Below are 23,101 nucleotides of genomic sequence, written 5' to 3'. Positions count from 1 at the left end.
TGTAGTGCTCTTCACACCCAGACTTATTTATTGTATTTCTTCATAATGTGCTTTCCTTTCGCTGAAGGGGTTTCAGTTACCTGGAAATTTTTTTTACCTTCACCATAAGGGGTGCACTTCATCAAACTTATCCATAATGTGATGTTTCTTTTGTCTTTGTGCAAGTGCACTGTGGGATATCCCAGAAAGTGATGTATTTAACCTCAATAAAGCAGTACCACCCTAAAAAATAAAAGGCCAAAATTCATTTCAAAATGGTGGCACTAAGTTCTAAAGTGAGAAGGTGGTCAGTTTTGCTGGTCCAACAGCGTTAATTGGTGAGCTGTAGTCTACAAACAGGACTATAGTGTAATAGTTTGTATTATGAATGATGTTCCAGGGATATGGGATAGAAAATACAAAATATAGTTTCAGTCAAATAGGTGGAACTCCACTGAGCGAAATATATGTTGTTTAAAGACATCTGACGTCACCAGATCTTATTTTTAATAGAAAAGGGTCATAGTATTACGGTCAGTTGTTTTTCCTTTACCCTTAGCTTAGAATCATAGAATTTTGCTTTCATTAAATCAGTTAATAATTGTTTGTTCAGTCCTAAATCACAATAAAATTTGACTCAGTCAGTATTACATACTCTTTATAGACCCAATGTCTTGTAGAGATTGGTCAAATGTCTGTCTTCTTATATAACAACCATGGCTGTCAGTTTGTCTGTCCGGGATTTTAAATCACCAACTTTTGACCTGAAATTTGGTACATATACAGGTGCCGGTCATAAAATTAGAATATTTTATATATATTGATTTATTTCAGTAATTCCGTTCAAAAAGTGAAACTTGTATATTAGATTCATTCATTAAACACAGACTGATGTATTTCAAATGTTTATTTCTTTTAATTTTGATGATTATAACTGACAACTAATGAAAGTCCCAAATTCAATTCTTGGAAAATTAGAATATCAATTAAGACCAATGCAAAAAAAGGATTTTTAGAAATGTTGGCCAAGTGAAAGGTATGAACATGAAAAGTATGAGCATGTACAGCACTCAATATTTAGTTGGGGCTCCTTTGGCTTTGATTACTGCAGCAATGTGGTGTGGCATGGAGTCGATCAGTCTGTGGCACTGCTCAGATGTTACGAGAGCCCATGTTGCTCTCATAGTGGCCTTCAGCTCTTCTGAATTGTTGGGTCTGGCGTATTGCATCTTCCTCTTCACAATACCCCATAGATTTTCTATGGGGTTATGGTCAGGCGAGTTTGCTGGCCAATCAAGAACAGGGATACCATGGTCCTTAAACCAGGTACTGGTAGTTTTGGCACGGTGTGCAGGTGCCAGGTCCTGTTGAAAAATTAAATCTGCATCTCCATAAAGTTCGTCAGCAGCAGGAAGCATGAAGTGCTCTAAAACTTCCTGGTAGAAGGCTGTGTTGACCTTGGACCTCAGAAAACACAATGGACCAACACCAGCAGATGACATGGCACCCCAAACCATCACTGACTATGGAAACTTTACACTGGACCTTAAGCAACGTGGATTCTGTGCCTCTCCTCCTTCCTCCAGACGCTGGGACCTTGGAAATGCAAAATTGACTTTCATCAGAGAACATAACTTTGGACCACTCAGCAGCAGTCCAGTCCTTTTTGTCTTTAGCCCAGTCGAGACGCTTCTGACGCTGTCTCTTGTTCAAGAGTGGCTTGTTCAAGTATGTCTTACATACGTCTTTGCGTGGTGGTCCTTGAAGCACTGACTCCAGCTGCAGTCCACTCTTTGTGAATCTCCCCCACAGTTTTGTTTCACAGTCCTCTCCAGGGTACAAGCGGTTATCCCTATTGCTTGTACACTTTTTTTCTACCACATCTTGTCCTTCCCTTCGCCTCTCTATTAATGTGCTTGGACACAGAGCTCTGGGAACAGCCAGTCTCTTTAGCAATGACCTTTTGTGTCTTGCCCTCCTTGTGCGAGGTGTCAATGGTCGTCTTTTGGACAACTGTCAAGTCAGCAGTCTTCCCCGTGATTGTGTAGCCTACAGAACTCGACTGAGAGACCATTTAAAGGCTTTTGCAGGTGTTTTGAGTTAATTAGCTGATTAGAGTGTGGCGCCAGGTGTCTTCAGTATTGAACCTTTTCACAATATTCTAATTTTCCAAGATACTGAATTTGGGACTTTCATCAGTTGTCAGTTATAATCATCAAAATTAAAAGGAATAAACATTTGAAATACGTCAGTCTGTGTGTAATGAATGAATCTAATATACAAGTTTCACTTTTTGAATGGAATTACTGAAATAAATCAACTTTGTCATGATATTCTAATTTTATGACCAGCACCTGTATACTATGTGACATGTACTATCCGCTTTCAGGGTGATAATTGACTTCCAAGGTTATTCCTCTTTTTTTATTTTTATTTTATTTTATTGTAGAATCAACTCTCGGCAGCGGCAAGAATGGCGGCCGTGTGGCGCATGTGTGCGGGCGCCGTTCTCATTCCCTATCACCTTCGCCGTCATTTCCCCTACCTCTTCATATTTTAAGTCATTCTTGAGGCAGATTGAAGACTTAAGTGCCAGCTTATAAGAAAGTTGTATTTTTCCGTGGGCCAAATAAAGTTTTGTCTATCTTAGTTGTGCTTGGTACACCAGTAGAAATTTGATAACTGAGAGAAATTTTCAAATATTATTTTGCTGCAGTTTAGCTCATCAGGAGGTACTGTAAACTCTGTTATTTGTCTCCAATGAGATACACTTGGCGAAGAAAGGCGCAATCTGTTGCCTTCTGAAACAACGTAGCATCTCCTTGTAAGACTGTGGAGATGGAAAAAAGGCACCGAGAGTGTAGCTGAAGTTGTCTCACATCTTCATAACAACCAAAATGATGATCTGGTTGTGAAAAAAGGTGCATGCTCAGTCCACACAGACATTGGCTTGCAATAGCTAAAATTGAATGTTCACAAGCAGTTAAGTGGCGTATATAACCTATGCTATGCAACATTTTTTGACTCATCATAACTTACTGTAAAACTAGCAATTTTTGAAGTGGTCATTTCAAACTGATGTGCAGTTATTGCACTATCAGCTCATTTTCATCAGAATGCTCATGTATTCATTTTACTAACATTAAATGACTGAGCAACTGAAAATAATGCAGAGATATGGAAAATTAGGATATTAAAGTACTACCAAACCAATGACGGTTATTTAAGATGTGGTCGGGACGGAGTGCTGCCGACAGAAAATTATTTTGTGATGTGATTCAGTGTTTGTGCGCATGCAGATAATTTTCCCAGTCAATGGTAATCCATGCTTAAAGTGTGCCAGAATGTAACGGCACTTCTCACTAAGCAATCCAAACCAGACCTTATCCAAAACCCGCCTCTTCAAAGCTGTTTTTATATATAATGATCAGATTGCATCTTCAGACTTTGAAAAGAGACTATTCGCTCCCCCATTCCATTCCTGACACAATCGTTCAAGAAGCCTATAAAAGAGTAGCAGCATTTGTTTTGTTCCACATTAAACACTGATGATGATAATAAAGTAGGAGAAAATGAGGTATAAATAAAGTTATAAGTAGGTAACAATACGCATTAGTTTTACATCTTTTAAACCATTTATGTTGAAATACTGTATATACTCAAGGTTAGAAAGCAATGGATTTGAAGATGTTTTGTTTAATACTAATAATGATATTTCTTCATTAGAGTATCTTTTTTTAAAAAATGTCCACCAACATTGATTTCTGTAGAAAGAGTATACTCTTGATTACTTATTTTCAGTAGTATTACAATTATGAAAGCTTTCTTTGGTAGGCTAATTGTAGGGCTTGGTTTTATATCGTCTGCTGGGGCAGTACTCAGTTAATTGAGTACATTTTCTTTGGTTTGTTATAGAATTTTTTTAAGTTGTTTTGAACAGCAGTATTAAAGTATTGTTAGGTTTGCTGGTTTATGTTCATTAAATACAACAAAGCACAAACAAAACAAACAGTAAATCATGAAAAATGGCAACGGATGAAAATAGATGATCCAGAGATCCGTACGTTGAATGGGAATGTAAAGATAGTCTTCCTGGTAGTTCCTGAAATGGTGAAGACAGGTTCAGGAGCGCTCCTTTCTTTGCAGGATGGCCATGAATCCACTTACAGTCCTCATGTACAGAGGCAGATGGCAGACAATCCAGACGCAAGAAACGATCCAGAACAAAATGAATAAGTACAGGTAACCCAACAGAAGGCAGCCAGACAGGAACTTGAAACACAAATTACAAAAACTTTCTCTTTGCTTTTGGTCAACGGCTCCCTTTTTAAAAGCAGCGCTGACACCCTTTGACCTCAACAGCAGAAGACCAATCAGATCCACTGCAGGGACTGCTGGGAGTTGCAGTTTCGAATTCTATTGGCTACTTTCACCACCCCAAGCCGCGGTTCTCTCTACAGTACAGTATTGCCACGAAAAATGTCATAAAAATTGTGGAGGATATTTGCAGTTTCCGCTAACAATTATTAGTTAGGTTCTAAGGAACAATCTGTGAATGACTGAGGCTGCTAATTATAACCCGTGAGTTTGCGGGGATCTACTGTAGTGCTTTTCATATCTGTTTGTCTATCTGTCTGTTATATAGTGCTTTTGATATCTATCTGTCTTATATAGTGCTTTTCATATCTGTCTGTCTATCTATATATCTGTCTATTATATAGTGCTTTTCATATTTGTCTGTCTGTTATATAGTGCTTTTCATATCTATTTGTCTGTCTATCTATATCTACTGTATCTGTCTATCTTTCTTATAGTGCCTTTCTTATCTATCTGTTTGTCTGTTTTTGATTGGTGGTCCTATTGCAAATCTATGGGCTTCTCTAAGAACTATTTATCCAGAGTTAAGCTTCACTTTTACTCTGATTATCCTTGGAAGTGTTTCATTGGCATTGTGCAGATTTCAAACAGTGAAATTTAAGTGCTTTGCTAGTTAGAGCACAGGCTGGGATGGTGGAAAATACACTTGCGTATGATTAGAGTTAAGTATAGTTAATTCACTCATTTTTGCCTGTAGTGAGATGTCTTAAACTTTAACCTTACCATATATATATATATATATATATATATATATAAATAAATTAAGGGGAACTTGTATAATATATTGCACAGAATTGTAAAATTGCCATATCATGAGCTAAGTATTGTCATACTATTGTATCTTGGGACCCTGGTAATTCCCAGCACTGGTAACTCTTTGTAATTGCCTACAGGAACTCCCCACTGCCTCCAGGGACTTATGAATAAATAAGGAAGTGGCAGTGGGATTTTGTGGTCAGTGTAATGCTAGATGAAAAATCTGCACAAAGCATTACACAGGGCAAAATACAAAGAGAAACAAGTAAAGTGGACTTAATTTTAAAAAAGGCAAACCATTTTGTACTCTGAGATATTCTGTAAGAGCTGTATAAATTAAATGTTTATGTCCTGGACAGTTTTTTAATCATTTTACTTTCCATTCAGAATGCTGAAAAGGTTTCACTATGTCAGTAAAAATATCAATCATTAATATTAAAAGGTAAATATATATATATATACATATACAAAAAAGAAAACAATTTGATGCCCTTTATTTAATAATGTTGAAAACTTAATTACAAACTGAAAAGAGAAATCAAAAATACAAATAAAATAAAGATGAAAACAAACTTAACACATAAACATGTTTATGACTGTCTTTATTTTACTGTTATCCTTTTCTACTGGCTGAAAATATAATGAAGAATTGCAGGTGAAACTTCATCTGTATCTAAAAAAAAAAAAAAAATCAAAATTAATTTTTCGATATCTCAACTTGATGTTTTCTTAGAGGAAACAAGTGGATAGGACTGGCGAGCTTTGTTGGGCTGAATGGCCTGTTCTCGTCTAGAGTGTTCTAATGTTCTAATTTCTCATCACATGTACCTACTTATGAGCCTAGCTTGCTATATAATAATAGCACATAAATGCAATAAGTAGTCAACTTAATTTTGTGGAGTCAGTACACAAAACATTTGACTCCAATTCCAACTTCTCAGTTTATGGTACTACCAATTCTGACTCCAAACTCCTGTTTTTGTAATTACACCAGTATATTGACTGTTGATTGAAAGCACACAGCATACTATATACAGGGCATTTTGCCACTGCCGTTGTGAATCTTCAGGCTAATTTTTACCACCCTAACCTGCTAAAGTTTGGGTTTAGAGGCTGTAGCAAAGCAGTTGTCGCATTTTTATGTTATTAAATAATACAGCTTCTTTTTAAATTTTGTATTTTTACCAAAAGGCTAGAAGATAAAATAATTTATTTGAAATAGTACATATGAAATTAGTCATTTTAACACATTACAATTTACATTCCCTTACCTACTCCAGTATCCCAGTAATTGAATCCAAGTCCAACAGAGGAGCATTCTACAATATATACAAAGGTGTTTACATATACATAAATATTACAGTGTGGTTTAACACAAAGTTTCCATTTGTCAAGTTGTAATCTCTGCGCAAATGACGACAATTTCAATTTAAACTTTTAAAATAATACACAATATACTCTGCAAGTCATAAGCAAGAAATCTTTGCTAACCACTATCCAATATTATATTATCCTGGAAAAAAAAACAGACAGACTGGACTTTCTTCAGATTTTTGTTCCTGCCAATATGTTAAGTACAGTATATTAGGTATATATACAGTATCTCACAAAAGTGAGTACACCGCTCACATTTTTGTAAATATTTTATTCTATCTTTTCATTGGAAAACACTGAAGATATGACACTTTGATACAATGTAGAGTAGTCAGTGTACAGCTTGTATAACAGTGCAAATTTGCTGTCCCCTCAAAATAACACAGCCGTTAATGTCTAAACCGCTGGCAACAAAAGTGAGTACACCCCTAAGTGAAAAATGTCCAAATTGTGCCCAATTAGCCATTTTCCCTCCCCGGTGTCATGTGACTCATTAGTGTTACAAGGTCTTAGGTGTGAATGGGGAGCAGGTGTGTTAAATTTGGTGTTATCGCTCTCGTACTCTCTCATACTGGTCAATGGAAGTTCAACATGGCACCTCATGGCAAAGAATTCTCAGAGGATCTGAGAAAAAGAATTGTTGCCGTACAGAAAGATGGCCGAGGCTATAAGAAGATTGCCAGCACCCCGAAACTGAGCTGCAGCACGGTGGCCAAGACCACAGAGTGGTTTAACAGGACAGGTTCCACAAAGAACAGGCCTCGCCATGGTCGGCCAAAGGAGTTTAGAGCACGTGCTCAGCGTCATATCCAGAGGTTTTCTTTTGAAAATAGACATATGAGTGCTGCCAGCATTGCTGCAGAGGTTGAAAGTGTGGGGGGTCAGCCTGTCAGTGCTCAGACCATACGCCCGCCGCACACTGCATCAAATTGGTCTGCATGGCTGTCGTCCCAAAAGGAAGACTCTTCTAAAAATGATGCACAAGAAAGCCCACAAACAGTTTGCTGAAGACAAGCAGACTAAGGACATGGATTACTGAAACATGTCCTGTGGTCTGATGAGACCAAGATAAACTTATTTGGTTCAGATGGTGTCAAGCGTGAGTGGCAGCAGCCAGGTGAGGAGTACAAAGACAAGTGTGTCTTGCCTGCAGTCAAGCATGGTGGTAGGAGTGTCATGGTTTGGGGCTGCATGAGTGCTGCTGGCACTGGAGAGCTACAGTTCATTGAGGGAACCATGAATGCCAACATGTACTGTGACATACTGAAACAGAGCATGATCCGCTCCCTTCAGAAACCGGGCCTCAGGGCATTATTCCAACATGATAATGACCCCAGACACACCTGAGGGTAAAGGTGCTGGACTGGCCAAGCATGCCTTCAGACCTAAACCCTATTGAGCATCTGTGGGGCATCCTCAAACAGAAAGTGGAGGAGCGCAAGGTCTCTAACATCCACCAGCTGGCTGAAATAACTGCAGTGAGACGGTTCTTGTAGCCATCTACCAGTCTTCGACATCGGTCTGAGGAAATTTTACCCCACTCCTCAATGCAGAACTTTTTCAGCTGTGAGATGTTTGAGGGTTTCTTGCACGTACAGCCCTTTTCAAGTCACCCCACAGCATCTCAATGGGATTCAAATCTGGACTTTGATGCCATTCCAGGACTCTCCATTTCTTCTTTTCAGCCAATCTTTGGTTGGATGTTTTGGGTGAAGGAGGATTCTAGTGACAACCTGTGAGTTGTAGTAAACTCCATGCCCAAGAGAGTTAAGGCAGTGCTGGAAAATAATGGTGGCCACACAAAATATTGACACTTTGGGCACAATTTGGACATTTTTCAGTTATAATATATATATGTTTGTTTATTTAAAGGGCTTCTGTAAAAAGCAATATTTATAATATAGATAGATAGATAGATACTTTATTATCTATCCTTCTATCCATCCACCTACATGTTATTTATTCCTAGTTCCTAGTAGAATTTTTTTCTTAAGGTTCAACATCTTATTGCCTGTTTTACTGTTTAAAAGGCTGAATTTGGCATTTATTTGCTGTAAATTAAAGGGGTATAAGCAACAGGAGAGTCAACATCTAATTTGGTGTAATTTTCCCTCATGTGTTTTCATTATAACATATCTGTTTCAATGAAATATTTGGAAAGAAAAAAGAAGCTGATACAAATGAGTAGAAAGGGACACAAACCATTTTAATAATGTGGTTACCAAGTATTCAAATACAGTATATTGAAGCAACTAACAAGTCATAGAACTAAAAACTAAATATTTTATTAGCAGCAGGGATTGATTGATTAAATATTAAAAATAAACTACTGTAAAAAAAAAAATAGAATTGCTGAATATACAGTATACAAATGTATGTTCAATTTTCTTTGGGGTAAAGAAAAAAAAATCCAGTGATGTAGCTGTCCAGTAAAGGTGAAGTTGCCATAAAAGAAACTACGCTTGAGGGTCTTTGGCATCCCAGCCGTGGTTGATGTTCTTTAAAAATGAAGCTAGATTGTAAAATTTGTCTTTAAAGTGTCTCATGCAGTTTTTAAGTAAGTATAGCTCAAAATGTTGTTCAATTTTTGCTTTAAACTATTTCTAATATCTATTGGGTGGAGCTGCAGGTCTTCAAGCTGTGCAATACACAAGCAAAAAAAAAACAAAAGTGGCCCTTAAAAACCATAGCTGCTGAACCTAGCTGGCCATTTGTGGCTCACTTCACATCTCATTTTTGTTTGGGTGTTATTAAAAAAAAAATCAGAGGATGAAGTCCTTAAAGAAACACCGCAATTAAACTGAAGGGAATAGAATTCAATTAACTGCAAAAATTGGTCCCTGATAAAGAAAGTGACAGGAAGGAAAACCAGCGGCTACTGTGATTCTCCGGGATTGGAGTTGGACCCCCGTGTTGTAGTTCATTGATGATATATCAAGATATAATGAAATTCCAGTATACTCTATTTCTTAGTGTTTTTTGTCTTCCCCACCTCAAATTTGCTTGTGTGATTTATCATTGACAGGTATCCCAGCCTGGGTTCCTGCCCTGTCTTATTTCTGTCTATTCTATTCTGAAATGGGTAAAGGGGCTTGTAAATGGATGTGACTTCTTTATGCCATACATTCACAGGACGAGGGGATCTGAGTTATGAACTTACACAGGTTTGATTTGCCTAACCTGGCTCATCAGTTCCTGTTCACCGACCTTGGGGAGCTTATTCCAGGTGTCTGTGATTCACAGTGTAAAAGAAAAGTTTCCTCTTAATTAGCTTCCATCTGTTTGCCCTTGTTCTATTTGAAGAACTTATTTTAAAGTAACTGATGGCATCTACTGTACGAATTTCCTTACTTTTTGTAAAACTTTGATCACATTATCACCTAATCTTAGTTTGCTAAAACTGAAGAAAAAAAAAACCTTTCTTAATAGCTCATACCCCAGAGTCCTCAATTCAGTCTAATTAGCCAATTAACTGTTGGAGGCTGCCTTTATTTATGGCTCATTATGAATTAAGCAGGTAAGAACTCTTAATCTTAAGAATAAAGTGAGGTAAAATGAATGAAAAAAATGTGGGGAATGAAATTACTGTGTACAGTAAACTATGATGAAACAATAAAGCCTTTTTTTAAAATTTTGTAGAGAAATATAAATGGCAGCTATGTAAACTCCTGTTTGAATTTTGACATATAGAATTTAACTAATGAAGGTCTTAATGCGGGTAAAAACAATGTGGTTAAATGAGACAGAGCTGTCTAGTCAAACTGCCAGGTGCTATTCTTGACATACACTTAATGGTGTCTCGCCATCCTCGTAGTGAAGCCAGATTTTTTCCTTTTTCCAATAAGACATGTATCGGCTTGGCTGAGTAGCCAGTGCTGTGAAGCTTAGTTTTTGACTGAAATCTCTGCAAGTGCTGTAGTATAAGGCCACACACACTAGTTTTACAGAACTCCTTCAAGTGTGGAATGTTTGTTTGGGCTTTCTTGCATGTACTGTTCCCTTCAGGTACCCTCTGCTGTACATCTTAGCATTCCATACTCCTAGATGTCTAGTTTGTCGATATTTTGTTTCTCTATATGTTTATTATTTTTATGACATAATCATGCTGCCATTTTGTGTTCACGTATTCTCCCGAGAACAGAATTTGTGGCAGCGCTACATGAGACATCATCATTACCACGACAATGTAAGGGGAAGGTACAGATTCGGCAGTATTCAAGATAAAATATTTTAGTCGGATATTATGTTGAATTTAATGGGCCTAGATACATTTCTAGAGATATAACGTTTTCTCCATTTCTAGAAAGTCTTTTGGACATTATAGTTGTCTACAGATTACTTGAAACCCCTTCTCAGATTAATATCCAACAGCATTTTTTCTTCTGAGGACTTTGGAGAGCTCTTGATGTTGGTATGATGTAGCCACACAGGTCATTTGCTAAGACCAAACCACATCCCAAATTTCTGATGTTTAACTAAGACAGACCATTCCCATAATTCTCTAGTGATGGTCTCATCATTTTCACTTGTTTGGGACCATCAGAGTTTGACTCTAGGCATTTCATGCAATGATAAAGAAGGGAGATGTAATAATCTTTTCTGACCAAGTGAATTTTGTGTCTATTGTTTTAAATTTTACAGATATTTCGGAGCTTAAATTTCAGCATAGGATTGTGGGTATCATTTCTGATATTAAAAAATTGTGCACGGTTTCCTACTAAAGTAGGAAAATGTCACTGTTTTTTGAAGGCAAAAAGAAAAAAGACTTTCATTATAGCCACATTTATCCCATGATGGAGTTACTTCACAAATAAATATACAAGATTCCAGCTTCTTTTGAGTGTGTGATGATATAATCAATCAGCTCTGAGCTGCAATCATTTTAAGTTGTGCCACATATTTAAATAAACAAGTTAGAATAACAGCAAGAATAGCTGTTTTTTAATATAACACTATATAGCCCAAATATAGAAATGGAGGCTTGGCATTTGTCCTTTGAATTTAATGAATATAGCTCCAACCATCCATTTTATATCCGGCTTCTCCAGTTCATGGTTTTATGGAGCAGGGGCCTATCCCAGTTGTACCGGATGCAAGGTAAGGATCAACCTTGGATGAGTTCCCTCAGCATACATCCACACTTGCTTATATGGGGCCAATTTTGAGATATCAATAATATAACTTGCATGTGTTGTAAACTGTAGGAAAAATCAGAATCTGCAGGAAACTCTGCACAGACAGTGCCAGCTACAATTGTAGCAAGTAAAAAGTTACACAAATTTCAAACCTTGCAGCGATCCCTATACTAGTTGTTAGTTAGCAACAGCAACAAAATGATCACCTGCATATATTCATTCAAAAATAAAGTGCGTTTATCTAGTGTTTCGAAACCTACACGTTGGCCAGAAATATGTGGCTCAGCTCAAATTTGAAGTACAAGGCAAATCTAATGAAAAAATATTTGGGAGTGGTCTTCCCTAGAATTTCTCGTTTGCTCAGATATGGGGATGGATATTTGAGGAGTAATCCACAAGACAATTATCATATTTTTATATTTTGTACATTAAAGAACCATCAACAACAAATCAAATCTATACTAATAAAAGGCAAAGCACTCACTGACTGACTCAATCATCACTAATTCTCCAACTTCCCGTGTAGGTAGAAGGCTGACATTTGGCAGGCTTATTCCTTACAGCTTACTTACAAAAGTTACGCAAGTTTCATTTCAAAATTCTATGCGTAACGGTCATAACTGGAACCTACTTGCGTACATATATATGGCCATAGCCTGGAGCTCAGTCGCCATGTGAAGCGGAGTTGCGTCCCTCATCGTCACGCCTGCCCATATAAGGCCGTCCGTCAGCAGCAATCTAATAGACACGCTGCTGTTGCTAAATATTCGCGGGTGAAGGACTGTGCTTATGCAAATGAAGATGAGATGGTCTGGGATAGACTAGTGTTTGGCACAAACTCAGCGAAAGTGCGAGAGAAACTTAAGTGCCGGGTCTGAGCTAACATTAAATAAAGCCGTGGACATCGCAAGATAGCACAAGCACAGTTGAGAACCTTTGATGCATGTACTCCGAGCGGCTCACGTGAACTGACCTTGCAGGACTGGGAAAGATAAATCCGTGCATGCAGCGTGTGATGTCCCAGATAAAGATGAAGATGAGCTGTTTATTGATGCAGTAAGAAAGGAACAAGCCTTTGTAGACATATCAATAGGAAAGCAAGGTGTAAAGCTTAAGTTTAAATTAAGTTCATAGACATGCTGCTGCTAAATATTCGCAGGCAAATCCACAACTTAATACCGAGAATGCCTGTTAAACATCTTCACGAGTACTGTGAACACTTCGATGAATAAAACCTGTTATCTTTACAACGGTTGACAAATACGGAATATAACTTGAACACAACGCCTCCTCCAAATACGAACTTGATTGAAAGAAATAATGATAATCAAATCCTTGATGACAGCAACACTCATAACAGTGACAAAACAATTACATTGACAATCATGTTACGTTATTTTTAAAATGTTTCCTTTTCTTTTTCATAACTTCTTTAACACACTACTTCTCCACTGCGAAGCGCGGGTATTTTGCTAGTTAATAATATATTGAACAATTATTATAAAAGTAAACTTGAATAAATCGGAATCGCAGTTGAATGTATAAATGGTAAAGTACCACTGCTGGTTAATGCGTTTTATACCTCATACTTGTATGCAAAATTTGGTTGACTTAAGTGAAAGCGCACTCAAGTTATCGTGTTTATACACCCACACACACACAGACACAGACATAATTTCAAAACTGGTATTTTCAGACTCGTGTCTATTAATCAAAATCTCGAAATTGAATTTTTGAAGGATTCCAGTGCTTCCCCTACACTTTGTATACGAGAAAGTCAGGGAGGTATAAAACGTTGAGATACATCAAAATCTCAATGTCAAATCTTTGGACGATTACAATACTTTCCCTATACGAGAAAGTTATAACATGCAACAGAAGCATATAAAATCAAAGCAAACGGTAAGTGGGGATTTTAAAACGAGGTAATCTGCGACTACTAAAATTATAGGGTTCATTGGAGTGGAGTTTTGAAGCCAGAGTACTACTCACTAGTGTAATGAATAAAATGAGAAGAACATAGTAAAAGCACATACGGCACATATTTGAATAGTACAGGAGTGAATGAAATGCCATTTCTAGTTACAAGTAATTGCAGAAGTTAAGGTCTGTCCACTTCTGTGGCTGTTTCTGCATTAGTACACAAGCCAATACAATAAAAATGTTTGATCAGTTATGAGAGGCACATTGAACACAACAGAACAAAATATGCTTTACTGGAGTTTTGAAGTACTGCATTAACCTCCATTTGGTGTAATTTGCCTTAAAGTTGGGGCAAATTTTAAAAAACAAAAACAAAGTTGAGATTAAAGCATCAGGATTTTGTAAAATTTGAAAATGTACGTAAGGGACAAGATCAGACTATTCAGCCCAACAAGCTCTTCCATCCTTTTTACCCAGATTGTCCAAAGTAACATCAAATCAAGATTTCATAGTCCCTCTACTTCTACTCTCTACCATGCTACTTAATAATTCATTCCATGTGTCTGTGCTTCTTTTTTTCATGAAGAAGTTTTTTTTAATAATTGTGAAAAATATGTCCTTAGATTTCCAACTGTTTTCCTGTGTTCCTGTTGAAGAAATTATTTTAAAGTAACAGCTGGGATCCTCTGTGCTAATCCCCTTCATAATTTAAAACAATTTAATCTCTAATTGCTTCAATTGAAAAGGTTAAATTCCGTCAGTCCCTCCGCATATAGCTCATACTTCTCAGTCCTGGAATTTGCTTAGTTGCTCTTCTTTGGACCTTTGTAATATGGGGAGAAAAACTGAACACACTACTCCAAATAAGGTCTAACAACCCTAACACCCCCTACCCTAAAATCTGGATCTGTACTCCACAGATCATGATAATTAACCTATCAGAACATTTGCCTTTTTGATACCCTTTGTACGCTATCCGGTGAAAGATAGTAATGAGGCACTTTCTTTGTTGCTTGACCTTCTCCTTAATTATTGCTTCCATTAATTTACCTGTTAGGCACATTAAGCCTAATTTAATTTAATCGTTTTTAATAGAATGGAATAGCATCTACTACCTTCAACTCCTTATGAATGTTCACAGTTTTCAGAGGTTTTATACATCCTTTACTGTGCTATAGGTATTTGTAAAGTAGAGTGAAGGGAAACAAACAAACAAACAGGTTTTATTTTGTAGATTAACTTTAAAGGTAGCCACCTTTCTGTATTCTATAGAAGTTTGTAAAGAATGGCACATTTCATCAAATGAAAGACAGATGGGTAAAGTGACTCACTTGCGTGGGAATGAACCTGCATCCTTTTGGTTTCTAGTCTAACATCCTAATCGACAGTGCAGTGTTTTCCCAGAGTTGATAAAATAACAATGCTTTCCTTGTAACCACTTTATTTATTTATTTTTTGCATGGATTGATTGTGTTGCTCTTACTTGGCTCAGAAAAGGCTTGTGCTTAAATATTATGTAGAGTTTTTTTGTCTCTTCTCATGGATCTGTTGTCCTAGTCTTAACAAACTAATTTATTTTGTTTCTGGCAAGCATTCTGGATTCTGCAACTTCATTGACGTTTTGCTTGGAATCCTCTCTGTGACTTGACGGCACATCCATTTCTCAAGCAATCGTGTACATGCTGTAAAGCAGCATCATCAGTTTGCAGAAGCTCACCCTGCACTTCTCGAGGGGATTGTGTTACACTCTTGCACTTTTGACCAGAGAATCTCAATGCTTTTTCCAAATACTGTAGCATTGATTTACCAGCCTTTTTGTTTTCATGCTCTGTGAGAAGCTTTCCCCCTATTAATTTTTTTTAATAGAATACTCTTTCTCATCGAGGCTGTCACAAAAAGTCCTAAAACCATGCTTTAACCACTGTTAGGCCATACTTGAAACTAGTGTCCTGTGATGCGTCCTTCACGCAAGCTGTTGACTCTCAGGAACTTGTCGTCTTATTCTTTTGTGGCTTTGAGACTGCCATACCTGTTCCTGTCACAGTTTCCTCCCATTTCCCAATTTCTTTTGATGGTGTTTGAAACTGTACCCACTGACACTTTGGCTTATTTGGCAATTTCACCTACTTTTCAGTGCAAATTTCTTATCAATACAATGAAACCGTTGTCTGTCAAGCTCCACACTATATTTCAGATTTTTTTACATCATTGTACTACCAGTCGTGTCACTCAGGTCATCTAACCAGGGCCTTATTGTTGTTCCACGTACTCGGCTAAAGACACGTGAGGATTGGGCTTGTCAGTTTGTGGCACTGAAATGGTGGCATAGCCTTCCTAGTGCTAAATGGGCTGCCGATAATATTGCTACATTTAAAAAAGAAAACAATTTAACAGACACCTTTTTTTCCCTCTTCCATTTTGTAATTATTTGTTGAAATGTTACTTTTATTTTTTATTGTTTGTATCTGTGTTTTAATTGTTTTCTCTGGTATATAGCACTGTCCGAGAAAAGCGCCATATAAATAAATAAAACATTATCCATGTTTCTATAATTGTTACTCGGCCACAAATTTGTTGTTCTCGTATGAAGTGCAACCTGTTTCAGAACCATTTAAGTTTATATCCAACATTTGTAAAGAAAGTAAAGTAACTGCAGGAGGAGATAACGTATCATTGATAATTTCTTAAAACATTTGTTGTGTGCCGTTTTAATTGGAGACTTTCCTTTTGATAAGTAAAACGCAGTGACTACTATGATCTAATTTTATTTTTTGTAGTCTGCTTGATACGGATTTGCATTATAGTGTAAACAGGTAATGGTTATCTGTGTGAAGGACCTAATGTTACTGGGACTGGCGCTGTTTCCTTACCTTTCATTCACATACTGGACTATGTGGTTGAATTTTAGATGGGTGTATAAATGTTTAAATACAATACTGCAATAATTTGCACTGTTTGCATTTTGATCAACATCATTGCTATTAAAGAATATGAAATAGTGACAAATTATGGACGATTCTCTTCATTTTGTAAGTGACATATCTAAAAAGTGTCCGGTGATTTAGGCTCAACATTACTTTTATTTCTACATTTTTTTTCTGGAGGCTGCTTCAAATACAAAAGAAAGAAATCTAAAAGTGTTAGGGTTCAGACTCCAGAAAATGCATTCATCATCGTTGCCTATAATTAGTGTAGTGAAAATACCTCTGTTTTGCCAATTTGCTTGTGCTTAGTGAATGTGTCTGTGATTGGTTACAGTACTGTTTGGAGCAGTTTGTAACTGGGAAAGCTTTATTTCTTGCAGAGCTGGAGTCTGCATTGCTAGTAGCAAAGCAGACATTTCTAGTTTATTCAATTAGTATATCAGGACAGCTATAATCTTAATCATAATTGATGTATGCTTAATTGTGTAGCTGTGTTTCCCATCATTCTTTTTCCTATTTAAAGTTTTGTTTATTAGGTTTTAATGTTGATTATATATGCCATCTGTTGTAATGAAAAATTTACTTTATTGGTACAATTAACAAAAGCCATGTAAAGAATGATGCCTTTGAATGAGTGTGTCTCAACTGTGATGGTACAGTATGTATTACAAACTCATTCACTGTTTAATTCATTCATTTCAATTGGATGATGCTACTTTGATTTCAGTGCTAGACTAATAATTCAGCATTTATTATGGACTGGCCAAGATAGTTTAATAATGATTAATACATGGTAAATAAAATATATTTGCTTGTTTGAATTCTACAAACATAAAACTGGGAAGCCTCTATTTGCAACTCTGTGTAAGATGCGTTTTTTTTCTTCTTTACTGATACTTTCAATCAGGCAGGATGATCTCTTCAACACCCAGCCTTTCTTGGAAATCATTTTTTAAAAACATCTTTTTCTCTCTATAAATCCAAATCCTCCACTTATTCCGTTTCAGTATGTACTGTACATTGGATACACCTCACCACCCTATAATGCTTTGGCTCTGGCTGTCCATCCCATCTGTCATCTTGGTTTCTTAAATACACTGGAACAATTCTTCGCATGAAATGGAACTGGCTCCCCAATTTCTGCCTTCTGGTCCACAGTCCTGCTTTCCACATCCAAAAAGTGTTCTTGTTGGTTAACTGATGATTGTAAATTGGCTTATTGGGATGTGTTTGTGCTGAACTGGTGCCCTACCTTGTGACCAGTCCTGCTAGGTTAGAATCTAGCCCCCACTACTCTCAATTGGGTTAAGAAAGTTTGAGAATGTTATATTAAAGTAGGTATATAATGATAGTGATGGTAATGACAAATGAGGATATAGAAAAGAGGATATGTTGTGGTGTTTGTTTATTTACCAGTTTTGTAAAGTAACCCTTTTTTCTTTTCAACAGAATGGATGATATTAATCTACACTACAGATTTCTAAACTGGAGAAGAAGAATAAGAGAAATCCGTGAGGTGAGAGCGGTCCGCTATCAGGAGCGTTACAAGAGGATCCTGGTTGACGGAGACACACTAAGGTAAAATTGTCGTCTGCATGTCACAAGAGAGCTGCTAAACAGTTTTGTGGCGTGGGAAAAATTCAGATTCCAGCTTATGCCTCATCTCTAGGCCACTGGGGATAGGAGCGGTCACAACCCTCATAGAAAAACTTCATCAGTTTCGTCGACCTGGATGCTCACATTATAAACAAAACTAATAGAAATCCCACGGCAATACTGCGGGAAATTTTGAGAACTGAGAAGTTTTTACTGTACATCTTGTTAAAAAATGTTTCCTGGTGGTATGATGTTAGCAAAGGCCTTGTAAATAAAGAAATCAGAAATGCTTACCCCCTTTAAACTTTATTTTCAATAATTGAAACATTTCATGCATTCATTCACTTGAAAGAGGTACCATAGAATTCAACTATGACTACAATCACTACTGATGGAATAACATCACGGTTGCACATTTCATACAGGGCCCTGAGAAAATTGTCCATATTTCTAACCTTTCTTTGCTTCTCATTGATGTTGCTGCTGCTTAAGTACAAAAGAAAGTATTCAATCAAGCATTATGCAGATAATTTACTATTCTAATTACAACAACCCATCAACCATAGTAATTCTGCAGTATATTATTTAAATAGATAATTGTATTGATACACATGAAAACTGCAATCTTAAAGTAGTCCGATTGCATTCCTGTATGCACTAAAACTACACAAAATACACATATAAATATTAAAAAGGTATGTCTGTAATCAGTTATTATATATATATAAAAAATGGTATAAAAAATTATCAGTTCAAGTAATCAAAGGATATTTTCAAAAGTCTGATTGCATCTGATAAGAAGGTGCTCCAAGGGTCACCATGGTAGAAGCAGCCTTGTGCTGAATATTTAGGGTGTCATAAAATGAGTGTGAGATTTTTCATGATAAGTAAACACCTTAGCCAACATCCTTCTCTCGGCTGTTATCTCCAAAGAGTCCAGACCAGTTACCAGAAATCTTACTATATAAAAGCGGTCGGGACTGTCCTTACGTCCCATGAGTGGAAAGCGTAGCGGTATTCCGCTTATCACAGACTTACTACTTGCAGCTTGCGGTACGAAGCGACATGATGTGAGCAGAGTTCTGGTGCTCCCATCGTTCCCTTGCTTTTGTGCGCGATGCGCTGGAAAAATAGAAAAAATTATGTCTCTGGAAATAATTAATGTTGATGGAGTACAAATGCCTCATCGCGTAGTAAATATCAGGGGGGTTCAAAAGGGCGACCTCAATATACTGTAGAAAAAAAGTTTAAATTTCATCACAAAAATAACAGAAACTACGAGTATTAAAGTAATACTGCTCAAATGCAATACAGTGGTGTGAAAAACTATTTGCCCCCTTCCTGATTTCTTACTCTTTTGCATGTTTGTCACACAAAATGTTTCTGATCATCAAACACATTTAACCATTAGTCAAATATAATATAAGTAAACACAAAATGAAGTTTTTAAGTGATGGTTTTTATTATTTAGGGAGAAAAAAAAATCCAAACCTACATGGCCCTGTGTGAAAAAGTAATTGCCCCCTGAACCTAATAACTGGTTGGGCCACCCTTAGCAGCAGTAACTGCAATCAAGTGTTTGCGATAACTTGCAATGAGTCTTTTACAGCGCTCTGGAGGAATTTTGGCCCACTCATCTTTGCAGAATTGTTGTAATTCAGCTTTATTTGAGGGTTTTCTAGCATGAACCGCCTTTTCATGCCATAGGTCAAGGTCATGCCATAGCATCTCAATTGGATTCAGGTCAGGACTTTGACTAGGCCACTCCAAAGTCTTCATTTTGTTTTTCTTCAGCCATTCAGAGGTGGATTTGCTGGTGTGTTTTGGGTCATTGTCCTGTTGCAGCACCCAAGATCGCTTCAGCTTGAGTTGACGAACAGATGGCCGGACATTCTCCTTCAGGATTTTTGGTAGACAGTAGAATTCATGGTTCCATCTATCACAGCAAGCCTTCCAGGTCCTGAAGCAGCAAAACAACCCCAGACCATCACACTACCACCACCATATTTTACTGTTGGTATGATGTTCTTTTTCTGAAATGCTGTGTTCCTTTTACGCCAGATGTAACGGGACATTTGCCTTCCAAAAAGTTCAACTTTTGTCTCATCAGTCCACAAGGTATTTTCCCAAAAGTCTTGGCAATCATTGAGATGTTTCTTAGCAAAATTGAGACGAGCCCTAATGTTCTTTTTGCTTAACAGTGGTTTGCGTCTTGGAAATCTGCCATGTAGGCCATTTTGCCCAGTCTCTTTCTTATGGTGGAGTCGTGAACACTGACCTTAATTGAGGCAAGTGAGGCCTGCAGTTCTTTAGACGTTGTCCTGGGGTCTTTTGTGACCTCTCGGATGAGTCGCCTCTGCGCTCTTGGGGTAATTTTGGTCGGCCGGCCACTCCTGGGAAGGTTCACCACTGTTCCATGTTTTTGCCATTTGTGGATAATGGCTCTCACGGTGGTTCGCTGGAGTCCCAAAGCTTTAGAAATGGCTTTATAACCTTTACCAGACTGATAGATCTCAATTACTTCTGTTCTCATTTGTTCCTGAATTTCTTTGGATCTTGGCATGATGTCTAGCTTTTGAGGTGCTTTTGGTCTACTTCTCTGTGTCAGGCAGCTCCTATTGAAGTGATTTCTTGATTGAAACAGGTGTGGCAGTAATCAGGCCTGGGGGTGGCTACGCAAATTGAACTCAGGTGTGATACACCACAGTTAGGTTATTTTTTAACAAGGGGCAATTACTTTTCACACAGGGCCATGTAGGTTTGGATTTTTTCTCCCTAAATAATAAAACCATCATTTAAAAACTGCATTTTGTGTTTACTTGTGTTATATTTGACTAATGGTTAAATGTGTTTTATGATCAGAAACATTTTGTGTGACAAACATGCAAAAGAATAAGAAATCAGGAAGGGGGCAAATAGTTTTTCACACCACTGTATAACCAAATTAATGACTTTGTATAAAATATCAAATTGATCTACATATTGAATTGCCTTAAGAAGTGGTCAACTTAAAAGTCGGTCACCTTAAAAGGCGGGTCAGCCTAGTGAGTTATTAACTGTTGACCTCTCCTGTTCTCATGCTACTGTTCTAAGATGCTGCTACAGAAATGTCTCGCCTATACCAAAGAACCTGAGACACCATACTGGCCAAGAGGATGACCTCAGCTAACCTTCCAAGGTCTCTTACCTTCTTAACTTAGACGATAACATATATCTATCACTTGTGTGATAGCCTGTTCCATAGTGTTCTGGAAGAACCTGGCATGCTCTTCATTCACTCTCTCTCTCCATTTTGCCTTTAGGGAGTACAGCACAACCCTCACAATATGTACTGTCGAGCAGCTCCTGTGTTACCTTATTGGTATATGCAGCACACTACCTGCTTGCCAATATGGCTCATGTTCACCGTCTGTTTCTCACCTCTGAATTTTTTTTGTGTGTGTGCCAGATTGATGGTGCCCTTATCCCTCTCAGCTTCATGCCTTACCATCTTTACCATGAACACATATGATGGTACAAGAGCGATTATGGAAATGATGAAATTCCAGTGTGTTGATTGACGACTGGAATGAGTATGACTCAAAAACTTCCCATGAAAGGATACTTTTTAGTTGGTATAAATCCATTTTTGAACTTTGAAAAGCCACTTATGGGCAGCATCAGGAACTACCTCTGGATGGGATGCCAGGCCATTACAGAGCACATTAACACATCCACTGACATGTAGTCCCTCATACCAGGCATACACCTTTTGAATGACAGTGGAAAAATCAAGTGTTCACTCTATTCTCACTTTCATGCAATTTAGCCTTGAAATATTTATAATCACTGCATGTACTCGTGATGTCTGGATTGCCCTTAGCTGGCATCACTTCCTTAAAGCCAGACATCAGTAGTCATGAAACTAAGGATGGACTGGGCAGTGACACTTAAACAGATGGTTCAAAAGTGTGCAGTACTTTTATTTTCACAAAATCCAGTATTCAATGCAAAAGTGGAGTTCAGTTTCTTCATTAATAAAGAAGTAATAAATCCATAATAAAATTGTTCATGGTGGAGGGTAAAATGTCAGAAATCATCCAATAAGTAAATAATCAATAAATAAACAATATTTATTAGTTAATTGCATCTTTTCACTTGTGGCAATCAACTTTTGTTACCTGTCCTACTACACTTGCTACTAAACGTGCCCTGGCCTAATGTTACTCAATTATGTTTACCTCTGCTGTAAGTCGCTTTGGATAAAAATATCTGCCAAGCAAATAAATGTAAATAATCCAGGGAACTAGGTTGAAATCCACAGTTTAAAACACAGCCAGGACCTGTCCATGAAAACCATCATGGCCTTGGTGCTTCCATTTCAAACCACATCCCTGCTACTCACCCGCTTGGTCTGCTCTCCAAGAGGAAGCATATTCTGACAAGCACGGCTTACCTTCTAACTGTCTTAAGCAGCCTCTGCCAGCCCCGTCTCTGCTTTCAGCAGGAAATCTTGTGAGCCCTGCTCCCTTCTCTGTTTCACTGTCCCTTGCTACCTTCTGGGAATCACTTGGAGAGGTTGGTCACTCTGGTTCTCTGTGTGGTCAGCAGGAGCAGCCCTACCCCATGAGCATTGTCCTCTTGCACTGCCTGCAGCAGTATCTGACCACTTGCCTTCTATCTGTCACACCAGCTCTGCCTCATCCTGACTCCTCTCTTATTTTCCTTTCTTTTTTTAACCACTGGATGCTGTTTCTTCCTCTTTCTTTACCCCCCTTTTCCTTTGTCCTTACATTGTCTATCCTGCCATGGCTCTTTTTGTACTATTATGTATAAGTACCTTGATTACAATCCCCAGAGCACTAATGAAAAAAGTGGGTTAACTGACTGTGTCTGCACGTAAGCACATGCTTAGCAAATTCCCTCATTAACACCCTGGGGCCCCTCAGCTATATTACCTCATGTACCTACACACACCCTCAAGCCTGAGTGCAGTGTTTTTTTTACTAAATACACTTTACCACACTTCTGTACGAGATGATGAGCCCAAAAATGGGA

The 23,101-nt window shown here is 37.6% G+C and overlaps 1 protein-coding gene across 3 annotated transcripts in view; it reads left to right on the top strand.

The window, feature by feature from the left end:
* spryd3 (SPRY domain containing 3) overlaps positions 1-23,101 on the top strand; it is a 154,932-nt gene that overhangs the window by 6,361 nt on the left and 125,470 nt on the right. For all 3 annotated transcript variants that reach the window (XM_039746762.1, XM_039746761.1, XM_039746763.1), the window contains exon 2: positions 17,918-18,046. In XM_039746762.1, coding sequence (XP_039602696.1) covers positions 17,919-18,046 — 128 coding nt within the window. In that variant the 5' untranslated portion in view covers position 17,918. The remainder of the gene's footprint in view (positions 1-17,917; positions 18,047-23,101) is intronic.

This window comes from Polypterus senegalus, chromosome 3, assembly GCF_016835505.1.
Source record: "Polypterus senegalus isolate Bchr_013 chromosome 3, ASM1683550v1, whole genome shotgun sequence".
Taxonomy (NCBI): Eukaryota; Metazoa; Chordata; class Cladistia; order Polypteriformes; family Polypteridae; genus Polypterus; species Polypterus senegalus.
Note: the sequence above shows the minus strand (reverse complement) of the source record. Positions and strands in the feature narration are given on the sequence as shown.